A 21,348-nucleotide genomic window follows, 5' to 3' on the forward strand; every position below is an offset into this window, starting at 1 on the left:
GGAGGCTAGAAGGGGAGGCTGGAAGTGGGAGCCACACTACCCAATGTTAAGTAGAGACACCAGCAGAAGAATCCTCAACAGGAAAGAATCCTCAGTGACAGGCCCGAACAGGGAAAGATGTACATTGCATCTCCTACAAGAAACCGTCAACACCCTCAACTCTTGCTTTTCTCCAGAGGACTTTCGTTCAAAACAACATCTTCCTACTTCCTTCTCATCTCCGTAAGGTAAAATTCCTATCCCTTGCTGGATTCCTATCGTAGCCTGCTTGTCCCAAATTACAATTCTCCACTATTCCCGAATAAATCCATTTATTTGGCGGGGGAGGGGTAACAACCTGCTAGCACCAATACTCACCCTCTCGGCTCCTCAGGCCTTGGCTCAGAGGTCACCCTCTCTGTGTCCCCTTCCCGATGCCCTCCTTAAAGCTGTACTTCCTCCCTCCTCCAATCCCTGTATCTTTTTCCCAACCAGAGAGGACCGCATGTCCAGGTCCCCCGCCTGCCCGTGCGCTGCCCCAGCCCCACCCTTCGCGGGGGCTCAGGGCTCACTCACAGGTGATTTCGTCCGGGGTGAATCCCAGGACCTTCAGTGACTCCAGTGTCTCATGGAAGAGCTCCCGCTCCTGGCTGGGAGATGATGACGGCCCGTTGGTCAGGAAGCGGTAGTGGGAGCAAGGCTCCAGAAGGAGGTCAGCTGCAGGGGGTAAGGAGTGGAGGCCAAAGTCAAGGGTGAGCTGTGGAGTCAGACTCACATCCCAACGGCCACCCCGGGGGCAAGTGTTCACCTCCCCCCACTGGGAACCTCGGTCTCTTCCTCTGTCACATGAGTGAGGATCCTCTCCTCACGGTTTGATGGGAAGGGCCAGGCATGGAGGGGGTTGCTTAGCCCACTCCCTAGGGATTGTCAAGTCCTAGAACTGCCCAGAGCAGGCAGGAGCTGCAGAAGCAAAGGGGCCGCAGGTGCCTGAACTGGCAGAAGCCGTGGGACAGCAGGGCTGGCGACAGAAGGCGTGGGGGTCCCAGATCTGGGGAAGGAGGGGCCGGGGGGCAGCCAAGGCTATGCGGCAAGGAGCCTCAGGACAGCAGGGGCCCTGTAAAGGAGAGGCCTGGACTCTCTTCAGCCAGAGGGCGGGAGGAGCAAGGAGGAGACAGGAGGGAGCTCAGGCGGGAGGCAGAGTGAAGGGCATGGCGAAGCCACACAAACCGGGGCCGCCAGGACCACGAGGCAGCAGGGGCTGCAGCAGAGCTAGAGTCGTGGTGTCACCCCTGCGGGGTAGGCAGAGGCCCTGCAGTTTCAGAAGAGAAGCAGCCTGAACGGCAGCCCGGGACCCACGAGGAAGCTGGGACCAGACAGCAGCAGGGCCGGCCAGCAGCATGGGCCGGCGGGGACGCCGAGGGGCCAGGGGCGGGATTCTCTCCTCGGCCAAAGTCACGACGTCAAGGTCCCGGCGTGGCAGAAACCTGGGGCAGCGGGCTCCGGGGGAGGCGCCAGAACTCACTGCCCAGCGGGAGCCTGACCTAAAGCAGGTGCCTGACAAATCCTACTGACTGCCTCCCAGTTCCTCCTCCCGGGGTCCAGAGAAGCCAGGGGCTCCCCCTGCCCCCCACTCCCCGTGAGCCACAGCACCAACCTTTGAGCTGCTCCCCCGCGCCTCCCAGCAGCTGGTAGAAGATGTGGAAGCTGCACTCATCCTTGGCCTGGCGGATGGCCCGCGACTTCTCCAGCAGGTCTGGGCGGCCAGGAGTCAAGGTCCCACAGGTGAGGGGCGGTGGGGCGGGGGGAGGGCGGCGAGGGGAGCCCACCCAGCCCCCTCGGCCCATGCCACGGCCAAGTCACAAGGCACGTTTACACTCTAAGAACTGGCAAGCCACCTTAAAGTAAAATAAAACACCTGCTAACTTGTTTACCCCTCCGTGGCCCCCCCGCTCACGGACCACGCAGCACGGATTCAGCATGACAGTTGTAATGTGGGACCTACCTCGGGGAGCCGGGCCCAAGATCTGCTGCAAGCCATTGACCGAAATCCCCGGGTCGCTAACCTGCTCGGGTAAGGTGGGGAGGACCTGGGGAGGGGGTCCCTGCAGGAGGGAGGGGTGGGGGAAGCACACACCCTGAGCCTTGGTTTCTTCTTCTGTTCAATGGGCTGAGAATGGGTACGGGGACGAGGAACTGGGATCACACAGGGTGTAGAGCAAACCCTCAGGAAATGGGAGATGCCCATTTGCTAAGGCCTCCTCCCAAAACCCTTACATCCTACATCTGCTTCCCAGCCTTCCCCCAGAGCACAGAAGACTGTGAGCTTCTCAGACACCTCTGGGGATGGGCACAGGGTTAACTGTTAATATGGCTGATGTGACAATTACTAATTAGCAACCAAAAATGTTAACATCGACAAAGGACATTGCTAATTTATTCCAGTCGTTAACTCCTAATGACGGCAGCTCGTTCTGGAGTGCTTACTATATGGCGGGCGCCGCGCTAAGACTTTGACCCCCATTGCCCACCAGCCCTTCGAGGGCAGGTTCTATGATCCTCCCTCTTCCACAGAGGAGGAAACCGAGGCACAGAGAGATCAAATAATGTGCCGAAGGTCCCTCGGCCTCAAAGTGGCAGAGCTGGAATTCGAACCCAGGTCGGTGTGATTTCTTTGCCCATCTTCTTAAATTCTGCACTCCTGGAGCTCTGGTGCTTTATCTTTTAAATTCCTAGTGAGCTGGGGGGGTGCCTGGGTGGCTCAGTCAGTTAAGCGTCTGCCTTTGGCTCAGGTCATGGTCCAGGGTCCTGGGATCAAGCCCCGTGTCGGGCTCCCTGCTCAGTGGGGAGTCTGCTTCTCCCTCTGCCCCTCTCCCCCCCAGTTTGTGCTCTCTCGCTGTCACTCTCAAATAAATAAATAAAATCTTTTTTTTTTTAAGATTTTTTTTATTTATTTGACAGAGAGAGATAGCGAGAGCAGGAACACAAGCAGGGGGAGTGGGAAAGGGAGAAGCAGGCTTCCTGCCGAGCAGGGAGCCCGATGTGGGACTCGATCCCGGGACCCCGGGATCATGACCTGAGCCGAAGGCAGACGCTTAACGACTGAGCCACCCAGGCGCCCTAAATAAATAAAATCTTAAAAAATAAGTAAGTTCCTACTGAGCTTGCATGCTGCCCACGCAGAGCAGGGTTGATACCACAGGTCTGAGACGGCCTATTCCCACGGCTGCCCGCGGCTGCCCGGCGTCTGCAAAGCTGGATTTCGGGAGGGTTCCCAGCACTCCCTGACCGCCAGGAGGGGCGCCCTGTGCCTAAGCTGTTGGTGCAAACAATGTGGTTTCTGCTGAACACCTGCTTTCCTTGGGGGAGTCTGGAATTTTGGTACGTGCCAGGCCGAGGGCGCTGACGTGACTGGCCCCCACGAAAAGCCCCGGGGTGCTGAGGAGGCTCTAACAAGCGTCCCTGATGGACAACGTCTCACACGTGTTGTCACGTCTCGTTGCCCGTCCTGTGTGACTCCACAGGGAGGGGACTCTGGAAGCTGGCCCTGGTCTCCCCCACACTTGGCCCCACGTGCCTGTTCCCTCTGCGGCCTGTGCTTTGTATCCTCTCTCTGTGGTAAACCACAGCCGTGCCACCGCCCCACGGCAAGGCCACGGCCGTCGGGCCGCCCCCTCCACTGGGGGGCGCTGCATCTATGCCCTCCCAGGTTCCTTTCCCTTCCACGGGGGGGAAACTGAGGCACGGTTTCTGAACATCAGGGAGCCAGGCTTCCCCGTGTGTGTGAACACCTGTTTCCTGGAAGCAGTGAGATCCCAAGGGCCACCCTCCCCGGCCACCAGGTGCCCCCTGGGGCTATGTGAGGATACAGGTCTCGATGTTGGCACCCACGATGTACCCAGCCACGTCGAAGTTGATGCGGATGAATTTGCCCTGGGAAGGAAGGGTCGGGAGTTAGCTGAGGGTCCTCTTCCCCACCGGGGACCTCAAGAGCACGCGTAACCCACACTCACCCCTCCCAGAGCTAGTGCTGCTTTTCGACTTTCTCTCCCCCTCAATCTGAACCTCGCCCCAATCGTGAGGTCCCAGCCAGGGGCTCCCTGGGGAATCCAAGGTCTGGACCCCTTTGACTGCTTTCCTCAGGACGCAGACCCCCAGCCCCTCCTCCCTCAGACCCAGGAGTCTTGGGCCCACAGCCCCCTCCTCCCTCAGACCCAGGAGTCCAGACCCCCGGCCCCTCCTCCCTCAGACCCAGGAGTCCAGACCCCCAGCCCCTCCTCCCTCAGATGGGAGTCCAGGCCCCCAGCCCCCTCCTCCCTCAGACCCAGGAACCCAGACCCCCAGTCCCTCTTCCCTCGGACCCAGGAGTCCAGGCCCCCAGGCCCCTCCTCCCTCAGTCAGCCCCCACTTCTTGCTTCCCCTTAACCACCCCCAAAGCTCCCAGCTCCCAGCAGCCAGGCTCTGGTCTCCCCCAGCACTCACAAATCGGGAGGAGTTGTCATTCTTCACGGTCTTGGCATTGCCAAAGGCCTCCAGGATGGGGTTGGCCTGGAGAAGCTGCCGTTCCAGCTCACCCTACAGGGCATGGGAGAGAGCCCATCAGTGACGACCGGGCCAGGGCGGGGGTCTGTGCTATAACCAGCTGGGTGTGTGTGTGTGAGGGGCCTCCGTGTGTCTGCGTGTGGGCCTGCTCTCCCACACCCAGGTCTTGCCCTTCAGTTTACTGTGAAGGGAACAAGGAAACATCTCTGAGATACTCTGTAGAATGGAAGCAACCAAAACATAACAAAAACCTGCTGCAGAGCAATATCTACAATGTGATCCCATTAGTAAAAAATAGAGAAAAAAACACCACAAAACAAGACTCCCACTTCTCCAGGTATAGACCCATGTTTGTAAGCATTTAGAGAAAGGTCTACGAGGATACACACCAAACTGTCCACAGGGTACGCCACTCCAGGGAAGGGGCACGGAGAGGACAAAAGCGGAATTTCATTTTGTCTTTTTCTGTTGTAAAACACACGGACTCATGGATTACTTGCAGGATTAATAAAGAAAAAAAAATCTATACCGTTCATATAACGTGCTTCAAACTGTCTGGCACAGAGTAGGCATTCCAGAGATGGAAGCTTCCTTCCCCCACCACGTGGCTCCAGGGAAGGGATCCTACTCTGAACTTCCCTCCAGCCACCTCAGTGTCAGAGCCAGGAGCACAGTAGGTGCTCAGTTAACAGCAACCCCCCTCCCCTCCTAGTGAGGTTCTCGAGGGCATCAACTATTTCTTTAAGTTTCTGTGAGCCAGGGGCGCCTGGGCAGCTCAGTCGTTAAGCGGCTGCCTTTGGCTCAGGTCATGATCCCGGGGTCCTGGGATCGAGCCCCGCATCGGGCTCCCTCTGCCTCCCGTCCCCGCTCATGCTCTCTCTCTGTCTCTCTCTCAAATAAATAAAATCTTAAAAAAAAAAAATCAATTCCTGTGAGCCCTCGGACACTAGCATGAGCTGGGTGTACGCAGGCGGCCTGCAATAACGGTGCTGTTGGTCTCTGGGCCGTGCAAATCCATGTGTCTGTGGGTCCTATCTACACACACTCATTAAGTCAGCAGTAAATGACAATTCGGTCTCACAGTTTCATCTTGGTGTCTGTGGCCAGTGGGCACACACACAGGAGGACTGCGCTAAGTGGCAACATGGGCTCTGGACGTGTGCACGCATACGGCTGCCAGAAACAACAGCGGGGAGCCCCGCGTGCAATAGCAGGGAGTTCCACACTAGGGTGGCATTAAATGACAGCACGGGGCCTGGCATGCACACAGTGTGACCACCATAAGCAGCGGCGTGGCTCCCCGGCGGCCACCAGTGCCCCGAGGCCTGTCTGCCGGGGACACCGTGGGTTGGGCTGACCCGGGTGGCGTGAGGGGTGGCATGATTTGAGGTGATTCCCTGCTACTCACATAAGACAAGGTGCTGGCAGCCTGAGGAAGTCACGGGACACGAGACACGGACCGGGACACAGACCAGGACGCGGCACATGGAACGTGGACAGACACACAGGTGAACTGGCGGTCTTGGGTGGTGGGCAGGGTGGGGAGACACGAGGGGCCAGGGAAATTGGGCATGTGGAGTAGGGTGGCCTGGGGGAACCACATCACCTGGGTTTGAATCCCCTCTAGCCCTTCCTGGGTGTGTGACCTCCAACAGCGGACTCACCCCAGCCGTGCCTGCCGTTTCTCATCTTTAACATATGAGAGCAACACCCACACACTGGAGTGCTGAGTTCATGTAAGCAGAGAGACTGGTACTATATAGATGCTCACTGGTGAAGCAACTGGGAATCGTAGGTCCTTACCTCAGGCCTAGCACACAGTAGGTGCTCAAGACTATAAGCACCTACTGTGTGCCAGGTGCTGTTCTGAGGGCTAATGAAGCCACGAGCTGGCCCTTGATTTTCCGTTTCCGTCCTGCCTCTACTCTTAGCACTGTCTCGGGCACACAGTGGGTGTGCAGGCGGCAGGGGCAGCCAAGAGAAGGCTCGCAATTATGGCCCTCCGTAAGGGAGAGAGGGGGTTATGGGGAAAAGCAGGGCCTCAGATGGAGGGGGCATTGCCGGTGGCAGGGTCCAGAGCATGTCCCGAGGCAGGGCACTCACCGGTACGCCTGGCTCCTTCCTGCCCTTTGGTGACGATGCCACGTGGGCAAGATACTGGATGACCTTCTTGGTGTTTTCTGTCTTCCCAGCCCCAGATTCCCCGCTATGGCGGGCAAAAGGGGGAGAGTAAAAGGGGTTGACAATGATGCCAGGTAAGACCTGCCCATTCCAAGCAGAGCCACACCCAGCCAGGACCCTGCCTCCTCCAGGAAGTCCTTCAGGATTACTCACGTGCAGAGAATGGACTGATCTTCACGATCTGTAAGGGACAGAGGTCGACATGTCACCTGGAGGGTCTCTGGCGTGGGACCCTGACCTCTTATACCATACCCTCTTCAAAGGGGTAAGGAAGTCTTTTGCCCCCCAAAAGGGTTTTTTTTTTTTTTTTAAGATTTTATCTACTTATTTGAGAGAGAGCATGAGCGGGGGGTGGGACAGAGGGAAAGGGAGAAGCAGACTCCCCTGCTGGGCAGGGAGCCCAACATGGGACTCGATCCCAGGACCCCGAGATCATGACTTGAGCCGAAGGCAGCCGCTTAACTGACTGAGTCACCCAGGCTCCCCTCCCCCCAAAAGAGTTTTGATGTGTGACATTCTTGGATTCTAACACCCCACCCCACCCCACCCCAGCTTCTTGCTTGCTGTGTGATGCTAGCAAAGCCCCTGTCCCTCTCTCAGCCTGTTTCCTCACCTGTAAAATGGAGCGGAAAAACTCCAACTGAACAGAATGTAATGCATTCAACAAACTTTGATTCGAGCCCCTCCCGTGCTCCACCTCATGCTGGGTGTGTGGGATGCAAAGACAGGAGAGCAAGGTCCGGGCCCCCAAGGCTCAGCCGTTGGCATAAAGCAGGTCACAGTACAGGAGTGATGGTGACTGGTGGCCCGTGGGTGGATCTCTGCTGAGCAGAGAGCACAGCGTGGTTCCCACCGTCTCCCCCAGGGCTCACCCTGCGTCTGATAAGACTGATTACCTACTAAGCACCAGGCACCTACAACGATGGGAACTGGCAAAGCCCCTGCCTTCACGGAGCTTCTGCTTGAGTTGGGGGACAAAAAGCACATAAAGTAAAACCGAGGATGATTGGACAGTTGGCAGTGTCTGCAGATATTTTCGGTTTGGTTGTTGCAACCAGAAGGTCCTACAAGGGTCTACTGAGTAGAGCTCAGGAATGCTGCTGAACATCCTACAATGCATGGGATGCCCTGTATAAAGAATCCTCCAGCCCCAAATGCCAATAGAGCCAGGATTAAGAAACCCTGGTGTAACGTAACAAGAAGACTGAGGGGTGGAGGGCCAGGAAGGCTTCCCAGAAGGGGTGATGTTTCAGCTCAGCCTTAAAGGATGAGGAAGTAGAGAAAGAGCGTTCCAGGCAGAGGACACAGCCAGTGCAAAGGCCCTGTGGTGAGACCAAGTTGGAGATGTCTGAGAGACAGAAAGGAGGCCAGAGAAGCTGGGGGACAGGGCAGAGCTGGAGATTGTGCAGACAGGTTTGGAGGTCATGATTAAAAGATCTGGATAGTTTTGGGGGCACATAGGTGGCTCAGTTGGTTAAGCGTGCGATTCTTGATTTCGGCTCAGGTCATGAATTCAGGGTTGTGATATCGAGCCCCATGTCGGGCTCCATGCTCAGCAGCGAGTCTGCTTGAGATTCTCTCTCTCCCTCTGCCCTTCCCCCTCCCCCCTCAAATAAATAAATAAATCTTTTTAAAAAATCAAGATAGTTTTTAAATGGGGCAGGAGGTCTCCAGGTAGGTGGTTTTAAGCCAAAGGGAGAGCTGCATTCAGCCTGGTTTGGAAGCCATATGGATGTGGGTTCAAGACCCAGCCTCCCCTCTGCCTTGCTGTGTCACCTTGGGCCAGTCTCTGAGATGCTCCGTGCCTCAGTTTCCCCATCTCAGAAACAGGGCTCAAACAGCCCTTACCTCACAGGGCTGTAGTCAGAACTCAGAGAGAATGTCCGAAAAAGGTTTTATATACTAGTTAGTACCTAATGCTGTTTTGTGGCCTGTTTTCTATCAGGGGCTGAACCCTGGCGTCCGGGATCTCGCTCTTGTGTCTTTGAACCTCTCACGCCCAGCACAAAGTGGCACACATGGTAGGGGCTCAAATTGTAGTTGGTTGAATGAATCGTATTCTGTTCAGCTGAGGTTTATATTGTCTCCATTTTACAGGTGAGGAAAGAGACTCAGGGACAGCTGTCTGCTAGGGTCACACAGAAAGCAAGAGGCTGAGTTGGGTGGGGTATGAGAACGAGCTGAGTCACACAGCAGAACCCACAACACCCAGCCCAGGGTGAGGATGTGACACACAGTGTGACCTACATACAGGGAGGCAGAGGTTGGGAGCCCTGGGTCCAAGACCCATCTCAGCCACCCACCCACCACTGGGACTGTAGGCAATGACGGCGTGCTCTGTGCCTCAGTTTCCCCAGCTGGAAACCAGGGATAATGAGCACACTTACTTTATGGGGTTGCTCAGTATGAGGTTAAACAGGTCAATCCATGAAAAGTGCTTGGCACAAAGTAGCTACTCACCCCTGCTTTATTGTTCGTCTATTTATTTATTTATTTATTTATCCCTAAGGTATAATGACCAATATATAATAATGGCTAAAAAGTATTATAGAAATAAATATATAACAAATCAGATTATATAACCAAAGGAAAGAAGTGTCACCAATGATCAAATAGAAATTTATAAGGTGAATACAAAAACATTGCCTATAAACGTGTTCTACTGCGTAATGCAGGTATTTGATATATTGGATATTATACCAGTGATTCTCAAACTTGGCGCCAGTGTCAGGATCCCCAGAGGGAGCCCAGGGATCTTGTGAAGCTCCCAGAGTTTCTCGGACTTAGCAGGTCTGAAGTGGGGCCCAAGTTTGCATTTCTGACAAGTTTCCAGGTGACGCTGATGCTCACCACACTCTGAGAACCACCACAGTATGCATTATAAATGCATCATTATAACCCACAAGAGAACTATAGCATATGATATGTGATGTAAGTATAATACATGCCATATAAATATATTGCTGCATACCATCATATGTCATGATAGTAAGACAAATTTTTAAATATTTAATATGCATTCAATATAAGCCAAATATTAAAATAGGTATGTAATAATTTATGATTACATTATGTATAGTACATGCGAATTATGTCATTTTGCCTGGACATCCTTGTACAACCTGCCCAACTGTACACGGTGACCCCACACTGTCCACCATCCAAGGGACTGACATTAATTCCGTGACAACGTGGATCATGTAACAACATAAATGTTGAGTGAACACTAAGAATCACTGTCTCAAGAGAAAATTTTGCAGAAGCCTGGCATCAGTTGGCTCCCAGACGATACTGTTGAGAGAAGGGGTGAGCATAGAGACAAATAAAAAGGGGCCTGTCTGGTAGGATCCAGAACTCGTCCACTCAGCCCTCCACTTGTGCTTCCTCCTACCCCATGAAGAAGCCTCAAAGTCTGAAATTCTTGATCTGTCATCTTATCCTGACTCCCAGAATAGCCCCCCCCCCACCTTGAAGAGACATGTCCAGCACTCCCAGCCCCATACTCACCCTGGAGCATGCTTCGGTAGGCCCCCTCTGTCACCGCATACACGTGGGGTGGCACTTCATGGCGTTTCTTGCCCCGGTACATCTCCACAATGGCCTCCGTATAGATGGGAAGCTGCTTGTATGGATTGATGACCACACAGAAAAGGCCAGAGTACGTCTGCAGTGGGCAAGAAAGGAAAGGGCCTCAGCTGCCTGTCTGAGGCCCAGACAGCAGCATGGACTGCCATGTACAGCTGGGCAGGTTGTGCACTGCACAAGGATGGCCATCAAAGGGGCTGCCATTCAGATCATGACAATGTAGATTTGACCATTTGTGACAAAGACTTTCAGGCTGAAGGTGGAAGAGAATCTTTCCATACTGCACAAAGGTGCTGTATGGATTAGGATTCACCCTGAGAGAGAATGTGGCCTTTGCAGCCAGCCAGACTTGGGTCACAGCCCACTACCACCTGGATTCGCACACACATAAAATGACCATGTGCGAGCTCATCTGCTGCAGCACTCTTTAAAATGGCAGAAGTCTGGAAATGACCTGCATGTATGTTCTTAAAACGGATCACTATGATACTTGTGTACGGATACGGAATTATCTCCAAAGCATTATCGAAGAAAGAACACAAGGTGAGGACTGTTTGCATTGAAAGAAGAGGAAGAGTTAGATTTGTATGTATTTGTTTGAACATACATCCTCAGAAGGTATCACAGTATCTGCCACTGAAACGTGACAGTACCAAGTCTGTGGTTTCTACTGAAAACAGACTCACGGGTGGGCTTACACGCTTACGGGAGGAAATGCTAAAGTTCAGGATTGAGGTACGTGAAAATAAAGATGCAATTTTTCTTGCATCCAAGTTCACGGACTCCCTGAATTCGTGCTGACCCCCGATGGGCCCGGGGTTCAGCTGACAACAGAGGCACTCCAGCCATAGAGAGGCTTGCTAGAGAGCCTAAACCAACCCAGAGACCTCACCGGATACGCTAGCCGGAATTGGCTCTCGAAATGAGCCGGAGAGGTAGGTGCTTAGTGGCCTCGCTGATTAACGATTAAACCACTTAGCTATTCGGTCAGCGGGCCAGCTCCTTAGTGGGTTAGTAGTAGGATTGCTTTAAGCTCCCCAGACAGCTTGCGCTTCTCAGGCTGAGCAGGGTGTGGCCACCACGGGCTGCCCCGCTCCCAGGTGCCAACCCTTTAACGGTGGGAGGGTGGGTGGCCAGCCGAGAGCCGAACAACCGGTTTGCTGGGTGTCTGCCCTCGCTGCCTTAAAGAGCTGCTCCCGGAAGCTCCCCTGGCAGAGGGCGGGGCAGCCGGACCACATTCCCTGGGAGGGTATCTCATGGCTGCTGGCGCCCCGGCCCCCACTCCTGCCTGGCGGAGGAACCCACTCCCCATGCCACCCTCCCACCTCAGCCCCCTCCTGCCAGCCACACCTTGTTGCCAGGACGACACCCCCCGCCCCCCATGGCAACCTGAGCTGGCTGCCAAGGCCAGGGAGCAAAGGGCAGAGGCTGTGCGTGTAGAGAGGGTTAGGGACACCTGAGTCGAGGGGGCAGAGCGGGGGACACCCAGTTGGAAGGGTCTGATGCAGCTGCCCAGCCCCCGGGGCTCTGAAGCCGTCCAGCCCAGTGACTCTCTCCAGTCTCGGTTTCCTCCCCACCTCATTACAGAGGCTGTGGGGATTAAGGGAGATAATGAATAAAAACCAGCCAGCCCAAGGCGGGGCCCATAAAAGGCACTCCAGCTGTGGGTCCCAAGACTCTCCTGTTACCCATCCCACCTGGGAGCTAAGAGCTCGCTCAGACTTCGAAGCCGTGTCATCCTGAGTTTCCAGTTGTGTGTGACTCGCACAAGGGATTTGCCCTCCTGAGCCTCAGTCCCCAGCCCCGGAAAATGGGCTTTTAACCCTGACCACCTAGAAAGATTGTGAGCATGGTGTGTGCTCAACAGACGGGTTCCCTTCCTGCCCAAAGCATCCAGACCCTCGGGACTCCAGGCCAAAGAACGTATTAGTGGCAGAAACTGGGTTTCTGGAGGCCTGGACACCATACCCACTGATCAACACTGTCTTCCCCATCACCAGTCAGCCAGCCAAACAAGTATCTATGAAGCACGGCCCGAAGCAGGGTGGAGCTTGATCACACCTCTAGCACCTTCTGGAAGGCAGCTGGAGCAAGCACCCTGAGCTTTCTGGATCTTACTTTCTCATCAAACAGGATCAGGAACAGCACTTCCACATAGGGTGGCTGGGAACCATCCACAGGTTCGTCTTGCACGTACGGGGCACGGCAAGGGCCCTGGAACACTGCGCGTGCTTAATACGTTAGCTGTTAACTACCACAGGGCCGATGGCTTCCCCTCTCCGAGGTGAGGGAATAGGTGATAATCATTCCTACCTGGTAGCTGTGTGTGGAGGGAGGGGGTCAGCAAGATCACATGGGAAAGTTTAGAACAGCACCCGACAGAGAAAGCAGGCACTCACTGAGTGCTAATGGTTATTATTAAGGCCCAATTAGCTTCCCGTCTAGTCTTTTGGACTCTTCCATCTCGCTTCCATTTGTGAGATCCAGGGGAGTGGCTTGGGCCAAGGCCTCTTTCCCAGGGTTTGCAAAAGTGAGCGAGGACTCAGCAGGGGCCAGTGCGGCCTGGAGAACATTGCCAACCCCATCCGGAGTCACACAGCCCTCAGTTCCAATCCCACAACTGCCGCCTCAAGCTGAGGGGTCCTGAGCCAGCCACTGGCCCTCCCAGCCTTGGTCTCCTCCTTCCCAAACGGGAGTCAGACTTCATAAAAATATTTTGAGCTTACGGGTGGATATTGTGGCCACTCTGTTTATTTTTATATTTGGATATAGCTCATCATTGAGTTAAATTTTCTTTTATTACTCCCATTAAAGTTTTGTCTTTTTTTTTTTTTAATATAAAACCAGCACTTTTCCTTTGAGGGTGTTCATTAGGTCTTTAAAGAGTTTTGTTGGGGGGTCAGCACCAAGGCGGTGAGACCCCAGCCCTCTAAGCTGCTATTTGGAGTGCAATTCTGGGACCCAGCTGCCTGGGTTCAAATCCCGCCCCAACTCCTTCCTATCTGTGTGACCCGGGATCCATGTCACTTGACATTCCTGAACATCAGGTAATAACAACAGTCCCCGGCCCAGAGGTGCGCCGAAAACCCACACTCAGCACTTAGAACAGCACTTGGCACATGGTAAGTGCTCAATAAGTATCTGCTAGCCACCATTATTATTATTTTTCATTACTATTGTCGACATTCTTTGTCGATCTCTTTAATCCTGTTTGCTCTAATAACGCTCTGGCTGCCCATTAGAACCACCCTGGAAGCTTATTAAAAAATACTACTGTCCAGGGCCGCCTGGGTGGCTCAGTTGGTTAAGCGACTGCCTTCGGCTCAGGTCATGATCCTGGAGTCCCGGGATTGGGTCCCGCATCGGGCTCCCTGCTCAGCAGGGAGCCTGCTTCTCCCTCTGACCCTCCCCCATCTCATGCTCTCTATCTCATTCTCTCAAATAAATAAATAAATAATCTTAAAAAAAAATACTACTGTCCACGTCACAGCCCCGGGAAGCCTGATTTAAACAGGGGAGGGTGGGGCTCGGGTGCTAATACTTTCAAAAAATTCCCCAGGCGATTCTAACTCACAAAGACGGGCTTACGAACCACTGCCCTCCCTACTCCACCTGTTTGCTGTAGAGATTAAATAATGTGAGAGATACTCGACGCTCAACAGACACGAGACCACCAGAATCAACCTCACAATCATCAATCCCATCTTCATCTTGAGAGGCGCCACACGGAGGGATGGCGCCTGCAGCTGGCCGGCCCAGGTCCGCCTGGTCCACCTGGGTGACCTTGGTCAAGGAACTTGACCTTTCTGGGCCTCCCTGTTTGTTCAATCTGTAAAATGGGGACTACATGCTTTATAATTGGGAAAGTGTATTGAGACAATACATTTAAGAGTGCCTAGTGCTTGCTTAATAAATGTCAGCGTTTACTGTTACGAAATCTCTCCGGGCCTCAGTTTCCTTTTCGGTAAAACGGAGCTAATAATAGGCTCTGCTTTGTGTACAGTGAGAGGAAGTGAATTAATATATGGAAGGGAATTTAGGACAGAGCCTGGCGTGCAGTTTTCCATACTCGGTGGCTGTCACTCATTATTATGACAGACCCATAACCCTTTCTCAAAACCCTCTGATGTGTTCTATTTGAGAACTTGGAATTTTTTTTCACACTTTAGGAAAAATAGTAAGGTGCACGGCATCTACCATATAATATTCCGGGACTGCCCCAGTGGCGTCTGACGCCGTTCTAGGCAATAATCTGTAATTTGGCGCGGGATCCCGAGCAGAAATGGCCTCGCGCTACTCAAGCTGGGGGCTGCCACCCAGCTCCCCACCCCCCGGGCCATGCCCTCCCGGCAGGCGGCCACTCACGTAGATGAGGCCCGAGTAGTACCGCTCGCGGAGATTGTGCAGCACGGAGGCCTCGTTGAGGCAGGTGAGCTCGGCCATGTCCTCGGCCTTGCTGAACTTGGGCGGGTTCATGCGCTGGATCTGGTCCCGCGGCAGCCGCAGCCTGCGCCCGCTCTCCGCCAGCTCCACCTCGGCCTCCTCCTCGCCCTCGTTCCGCAGCGCCGCCGCCTCGAACCCGTGCAGCTCGGAGGGCACCCACACCAGGCGCCGCGCCGTCCACTCCACCTGCGGCGAGGTGCCGGCTCCCCCCGGCGAGCCACCCACGCCCGACCCACTGGGGGCGAACAGGTACGACTGGGCGGCCTCGGGCACTGGGCCGGGCCTGGGGGCCGCCTTCCGCCGGGGCACGGACAAGGTCACCGCCGCCATGGTCTGCAGGAGAGAGAAGGCTGGAGGTCAGGTGGGGCTCCCTTCCCAGCCCAGACCGCGCCCCCTCCAGGCAGTCCCTACTGCCTTTCTTCACCAGACCTCTTTTTACACATCTGCAAAATGGGCCCACCGATCTCCTTTACTCATTCCATTCATTCATTCAATAATTATCGAATAAGCCTGTCCGGGTCAGGCACCATTCAAGGCATTGGCCATACAGCCAAGAAGAAGCAAGCAACAGATCCCTGCCTAGAGAAGGCGTTTGCGTTCCTTCCAGCCCAGTGCTGTCCCGTATGGAAGCCACTGCCACATACAGCTACTGGGCTTTTGAAACGGAGAATCCAAAGTGAGATGGGGTCTAAGTACAAGACACATGCCAGATTTCAAAGACTTGGTACAACAAAAAACTCAGTATTTTTTATATTTGATGATTGATACATTGCAATGATAGTTATTTTGAATACACTGGGTTAAATAATATATATCATTAACTTTAACAATACTTGTTCCTTTTGAGTTTTTTCCATTTTTAACATGGCAAGTACAACATTTTAAATTACACGTTTGGCTTGCATTATATTCTTTTTTTTTTTTTTAAGATTTTATTTATTTATTTATTTGACAGAGAGACAGTGAAAGAGGGAACACAAGCAGGGGGAGTGGGAGAGGGAGAAGCGGGCTTCCCGCTGAGCAGGGAGCCCGATGCGGGGCTGGATCCCAGGACCCTGAGATCATGACCTAAGCCGAAGGCAGACGCTTAACGACTGAGCCACCCAGGCTCCCCTTGCATTATATTCTTATTGGGTAGTGATGCTCTAATCCCAGGAGACAGATAAAAAGATAAGTAAATTATATAGTATGTTAAATGTGATAAATGCCAAGGAGAAAAAGAAAGCAGGGAACAGGGGATGTTAGGATTGAGGGGTACTGCAGTTTTAATTGGGATGGCCAGGGAAAGCCTCTCTGATGTGGTATTTGAATAAAGACCTGAGGAAGATGAAGGGAGTGAGCCATGGGAATGTTGAGAGGTAAAGCATTCCAGGCTGGGAGAAGAGCCAGTGCAAAGGCCCTGAGGCAGGAGTGTGCCTGTGTGTCTGTGGCATTGTGAGAAGCCAGTGTGGCTAGAGCCAAGTAAACAAGAGGGAGAAGGTGGTAGGTGAAGTAAGATCAGGGACCAAGAGGGCCAGACTGAGTCATGATGAGGACCTCAGCCTCTTAGATGTGAGCCCTAGGAAGGCATCAATCTGATCTCTGTCACTCAGGTTCCTCAACCACCTCTGGCCTACCCCGCAACTGCAGAACAATCTCATGCCTTAGTTATCAGTTCCTTCCCTGCAACCTGGCTTCCTTTTCTTTATGATGGGGAGAGCAGCCCCATTCATTTGCTCCTGCATTCACTCAACATTCCGTGAGGCTGTTCAGATGCCGGGCTCTGCCTGGAGTAAGTCTGGGGACCCCGAGATGCTACAGATGGGGCCCCACCTTGAGGAGCCCCTGGTCTGGGGTGATCCAGCTCTAGTCTCAGCCGGCCACAACCCAGTGTGACCTGTGCGCTGTAATGGAGACACTGGGTGAGCCAGACTGTGCTAGAACCCTCCCCGCCCTCAAAGGGCCCACAAACCAGCAGCGAACAGCCCACAGCAATTTCAGGGCAGTCTAAGCACCAGTCAGGAAAAATGCCCTCCCTGTCCTTCCCTGGGCCCTGTTCCCGAAGAAGTCTGCCTCTATTCTCTCCCTCCACCTCAAACATCCGCACCAGTCACAGGAATACCTGAATAGTTGTCTGCCCCACCTCAATGTTTCTGCCTCTGCCCTCCAGGCCCCCCACCTCCAACACACCCGTGGAGAAGTCCCTCCAAACACCCAGCTCCTCTTGAGGCATCCCCATATCTGGTCCCATCAGGCTCTTGGCTTTCTCTCAGAGCCTCTCCCACCTGGAAACTCGGCTCCAGACCACACATCCCACTTCCACCCAGACCCCTTACACAGGCCCCAGCACCAGCAGCCCTTGGTGCTCTCAGGTCTCAAACGGATGGTTCCTGCCCTCAAGCAGCAGGGTGTTCCCCCCCACACACACTCCCCAGGCTCCCAATTGCCAAGGCTAACCCCCGGCCTCCAATGTGGCCCTGATCCACCCAGAGCCAAGCCCCATCCCTGGGACTTTGCCCCTACCCTCACCCTACCCCACCCCACCCACTTCCCCCTCCAGCCTGTGGCCTTTGACCAGGAAAGGTTTGGGAGTTTTTGCAATCATCCAGTCCTACACTTCCCCTGCCTAGAGCCAGGAGTCTGGGCCGCCAGTCCCTTCTCCCTTGGACCCATGAGCCCGGGGGCCCCCTCACCTCACGGCAGCCGGGCTAGAGGTGAGGATGATGGGACATCCAAACCCTGAGGACTGACATCAGCCCTGATGGGGAGGGCCTGCAGGCCTTGGCTCCAAATGGCTGAGCCTCTCCGGCAGCCCCACCCTCCTTAGCCGGCAGGAACACCTCTGCCTGGGCTCATTACTGTCACCAGGGCAGGTGCTTTCACCTGCCCTGGGAGGGGCAGAGATTGCTGGGCTGGAAAAGGAAAAGGAGCCAGGGATCCGCCCCTGAGGCAGGGGCCGGGCCCTTGGCATCCAGCCCGCTGACCTCAGCCTAGTGCTAGTATTCAAGAGTCCCTTCGGTAGCCAGACCCGGAAATCTGGGCCCCCAGCCCCTCCTCCCTCAGACCCAGGGGTCCAGGCCCCCAGCCCCTCCTCCCTCAGACCCAGGAATCCGGCCCCCCAGCCCCTCCTTCCTCAAGACCGGGAGTCCGGGCCCCCAGACCCAGTGTCCTGGGCCCAGTGCCTTTGTCCCTCAAGACCTAGAAGTCCAGGCTCCCAGTGCTGTCCTCACTCAGACCTGGGATTCCTGGCCCCCAACTCTCCTCCTCAGATCCAGGAATCCGAGCGCCCAACCCCCATTTCCCCGAGACCCAAGAGCCCTGTGGCCGCCCCCTCAACTCGCGAATCCTCGGGGCTACCTGGGGCCGCTGGCCCGTGCGGGAATCGGGAAGATGGGGAGGGGGCACGGGAATCCCCGGGCCGATTGAGCTCTCAGGTGCGACTACCTCCGCGGTCCAGCGCGGGGCGGGGCCACGTCGCGTCACCCGGAGGGAGCCCGGCTCTGATGTCACCCAGCACCTGCCCGGCTCGGGGAAGGGGGCGGGTCCTGGAGCTGCAAGGCCCTTCACTGGGGGATGGGGGGAAGCGGAGATGAGTCTGTTGCCAGGTGGGTCACAGCGGCGGCAGCGGCAGCACCAGGGGCCCCTCCTTCTCCTGGCAGGCAAAAATCAAGGACCCGCGCGGCTGAGAGGGCTGAGGACTCCGGGGTTTGAATCCCGCTCAAGCTTTCTGGGCCTCAGCTTCCCTCTGCGTGAATTGCGGCCAAAGAAATGAATAAGATAATGTGGGAGAAAAGGCTCCCAGCCCAAGCTTAAACAAGCAGTGCCTCACGACATCATTTGATCTTTCTGAGCCTCAGTTTCCCCAATCCCGGAAATGGGACAACACATTCCACAGAGAGTACTAGGAGTACCAAAGAAGACCACAAAGTGTTATTCTGGCCTCCGGAGCTTCAGTCTTCTCATGGGTGGAATGAGGACTAAGTAGTGGTAAGCGCACCTACTCTGTGCCGACGTTTTTCTACTCTTAGAACAGCTGAGTTTTAATTCATAGAATGATCTTAAAAACCAATGTGAGGGGCACCTGGGTGGCTCAGCTGTTAGGTATCTGCCTTCAGCTCAGGTCATGATCCCAGGGTCCTGGAGTCAAACGCCAGGTCTGGCTCCCTGCTGAACGGAGAGCTTGCTTCTCCTTCTCCCTCTGCTGCTCCCCCTGCTTGTGCTCTCTGTCTGTCTCTCTCTCTGTCAAAAAAAAAACCCAACAATATGATAGGGACAATCAGCATCTCCGTTCGTCCAACGGGGAAAGTGAGGCACGGAGAGCGGAAGTAATGCGCTGAAGGTCACACGGTCAGTTAAGAGGGAGAGCTGGGATTCAAGCTCACACCGTTTTCTGTCATTCTAAAGAGGAATTTGGGGTACTGGGTACTCAAAGGGATCAATTTCCTCTTCCTCGTTGTTTAACTCTCTCGAACCTGCTTCCCCATCTACACCATAGGACCACAGCCTTCTTTAGGGGACTACTGTGAGATTAAAAAGGTTAAGGGACCCAGCACACAGTTGATCTCCAAAGTGTTATTCGCAACCCTGTCTCCCTGCAGTCACTGCCTCTGTCCAGCCTCAGTTTTCCCCTCCCTGTAAAATGGGTACAGTATAACCCACCTCGAGTTAATATAATTATTTAGCTGTAAAAATAAAAGCGCCCGAGTACATCATTAGTGCTCAAATATGTCTTTCCCTACCCTTTTGTCTCTGCCAGTCGTGACCCCTGGTCTGCGATTTTTACACGTGAGAACAGAGACACCTTATCTGGCGGAGGCGGAGGACTGAAGGCGATGACTCAGGTATTAAAGCGTCCAAGGTCCCAAAGCGAGCCTCAGTTTCCCCGTCTGTGGAATAGGCCCGGGGTCTCCAGCGAAGACCCCGATCCGGCCTTACACACAGTAAGAAATCGAGTGGGGCGGGGGGGGGGGGAGGTAGACGCCCGCCCCGCCCCCCCGCCGCCGTCCCGCTGCGCGCCCAAGGTGAGTGGCCGCGTCACCGCTTCTCCCCCGCCGCCCGCGCCGGCCTTCGGGGCCCCTATCCGAAGCCCCTAGGCTCCAGCCTCCCCGGGCCCAGTCCCGCTACGCCGCCTCCGGCGGGCAGCGGACCCCGAGCACTCACCGGCTTCCAGGGCCGTCCCGAGGCTTCGGCCTGGGGAGAAAGAGGGGCGGGCCCGCCAGGAGAGCCCAGCCCACACGAGCGCGGCAGGGGCCAATCGGCGCCCGCTGCGACAAGCTACGGCCCCGCCCGTGGGGCCGCGCCCGCCAATCAGGAGGACCGGCTGGCGGACCGGGCCAATCAGAAGTTGTCGGAGTGTGCCAGCCGTGGGAAAAGAACGGCGCCGGAGTGCGGAGCCAGGCGGCGCGGTCGTGGGCAGGACCCCAGGCCTGACGGGCAGGGGAGGCGACCAATGGCGAGCTGTGGGGGGCGGCCGGGGGCCGGAGGCCCAAGGGACACGGGTGAATGCTCCGCTTTGTGCACGCGGCATGAATGGGAGCCTTTGTGAGGGCCGGCGTGGGGGGGCGGCTGGAGGCCGGAATGCCTGGGTCCCCCGGGAGCCGGCGGGCAGGAGAGACAGGAGAGAGAATTCACTTTTGTCGAACGCCGACCGCGTACCAGGCACTCTCCCAGGCTCTCACCCACCACGGAGGTGTGGGCGATACCGTCAGTAATAATAATGATCATTTATTGAGTGCACAGTGTATGCCAGAAGCTGTGCTAAGCGCTTTACCTGTATGATCTCATTTAATCCTTACAACTACCCCTTGGAATTAAGATCTTCATCTTCCAGATGAGGTAAACCCAAGCTTAGAAAGAGGGTGTTAATTGTCGAAAGGCATGGAGCTGGCAGGTGGCAGAGCAAGGGCTCAGATCCCACCAAATCTGACTTCAGAACTTGTGCTCTTAACCACCATGATACATCCAAACGGTAGTTAATGCTTCCCAATTTACAGATGGGAAAACTGAGGCTCAGGGAGAGGCAGATGACTTCCCAAGGTCACAAAGCAAAGGCCCCACTGAACCCTGAGGTGGAGCCCACCTCTGAAACTAGCCTGTTGCTGGAAAGCCCCGAACCATTGGTTTCTGAAATGTCCCCTGGGGCCCTGTCTGATCTCACCTTCTTCTCTGGTCCCTGTCACTCCTTTCCAGCCACCCTGGCCTCCTGGATGTTCCTCAATTCCACAAACACTCCTCCTGCATGCCCTGCCTCAGGGCCTTTGCATTTGCTGTTTCTTCCATCAGGAATCCTCTTCCCCACCCCCACGGTTCTGCATGGATATCTGCCTCTCCTTGTCCTCCAGTGTCAGGTCTCCTCCATTGTCACCTGCCCCGGAAGGCCTGTCCTGACCATTCTATATAAACCACTTCCCCTCATCACTCTCTCCCCTGATTTTGCTTTGTTTTTCCTCATAGCACTGGAAGTATTTATGTGTTTATCTGTTTATCATCTGTCTCCTCACTAGAATATAAGTCCCAAGAGGGCAAGAATCTTTGTTTTGTTCAGTGCCAGATCCTCAGGGCCTGGAACACAGTAGGCGCTCAATAAGTTTTTGTTGAATCAATAGTAACAAATCCTTGCATTGTGTGAACTAAACGAGTTAA

At 54.9% G+C, this 21,348-nt stretch overlaps 1 protein-coding gene across 2 annotated transcripts in view; it reads right to left on the bottom strand.

The window, feature by feature from the left end:
* MYH14 (myosin heavy chain 14) overlaps positions 1 to 19,888 on the bottom strand; it is an 85,745-nt gene extending 65,857 nt beyond the window's left edge. The window contains exons 1-10 of one of the 2 annotated variants that reach the window (XM_044911268.1): positions 19,867 to 19,888; positions 14,650 to 15,060; positions 10,207 to 10,363; positions 6,853 to 6,880; positions 6,622 to 6,724; positions 5,927 to 5,947; positions 4,459 to 4,551; positions 3,846 to 3,909; positions 1,634 to 1,732; positions 556 to 696 (exon numbers count right to left, since the gene is read on the bottom strand). In XM_044911268.1, coding sequence (XP_044767203.1) covers positions 556 to 696; positions 1,634 to 1,732; positions 3,846 to 3,909; positions 4,459 to 4,551; positions 5,927 to 5,947; positions 6,622 to 6,724; positions 6,853 to 6,880; positions 10,207 to 10,363; positions 14,650 to 15,057 — 1,114 coding nt within the window. In that variant the 5' untranslated portion in view covers positions 15,058 to 15,060; positions 19,867 to 19,888. Of the gene's footprint in view, positions 1 to 555; positions 697 to 1,633; positions 1,733 to 3,845; positions 3,910 to 4,458; positions 4,552 to 5,926; positions 5,948 to 6,621; positions 6,725 to 6,852; positions 6,881 to 10,206; positions 10,364 to 14,649; positions 15,061 to 17,399; positions 17,508 to 19,866 lie in introns of those variants that run through there. The other variant, XM_021681382.2, reaches the window with a different exon arrangement.
* Positions 19,889 to 21,348: the final 1,460 nt, after the last annotated feature.

This window comes from Neomonachus schauinslandi, chromosome 16, assembly GCF_002201575.2.
Source record: "Neomonachus schauinslandi chromosome 16, ASM220157v2, whole genome shotgun sequence".
Taxonomy (NCBI): domain Eukaryota; kingdom Metazoa; phylum Chordata; class Mammalia; order Carnivora; family Phocidae; genus Neomonachus; species Neomonachus schauinslandi.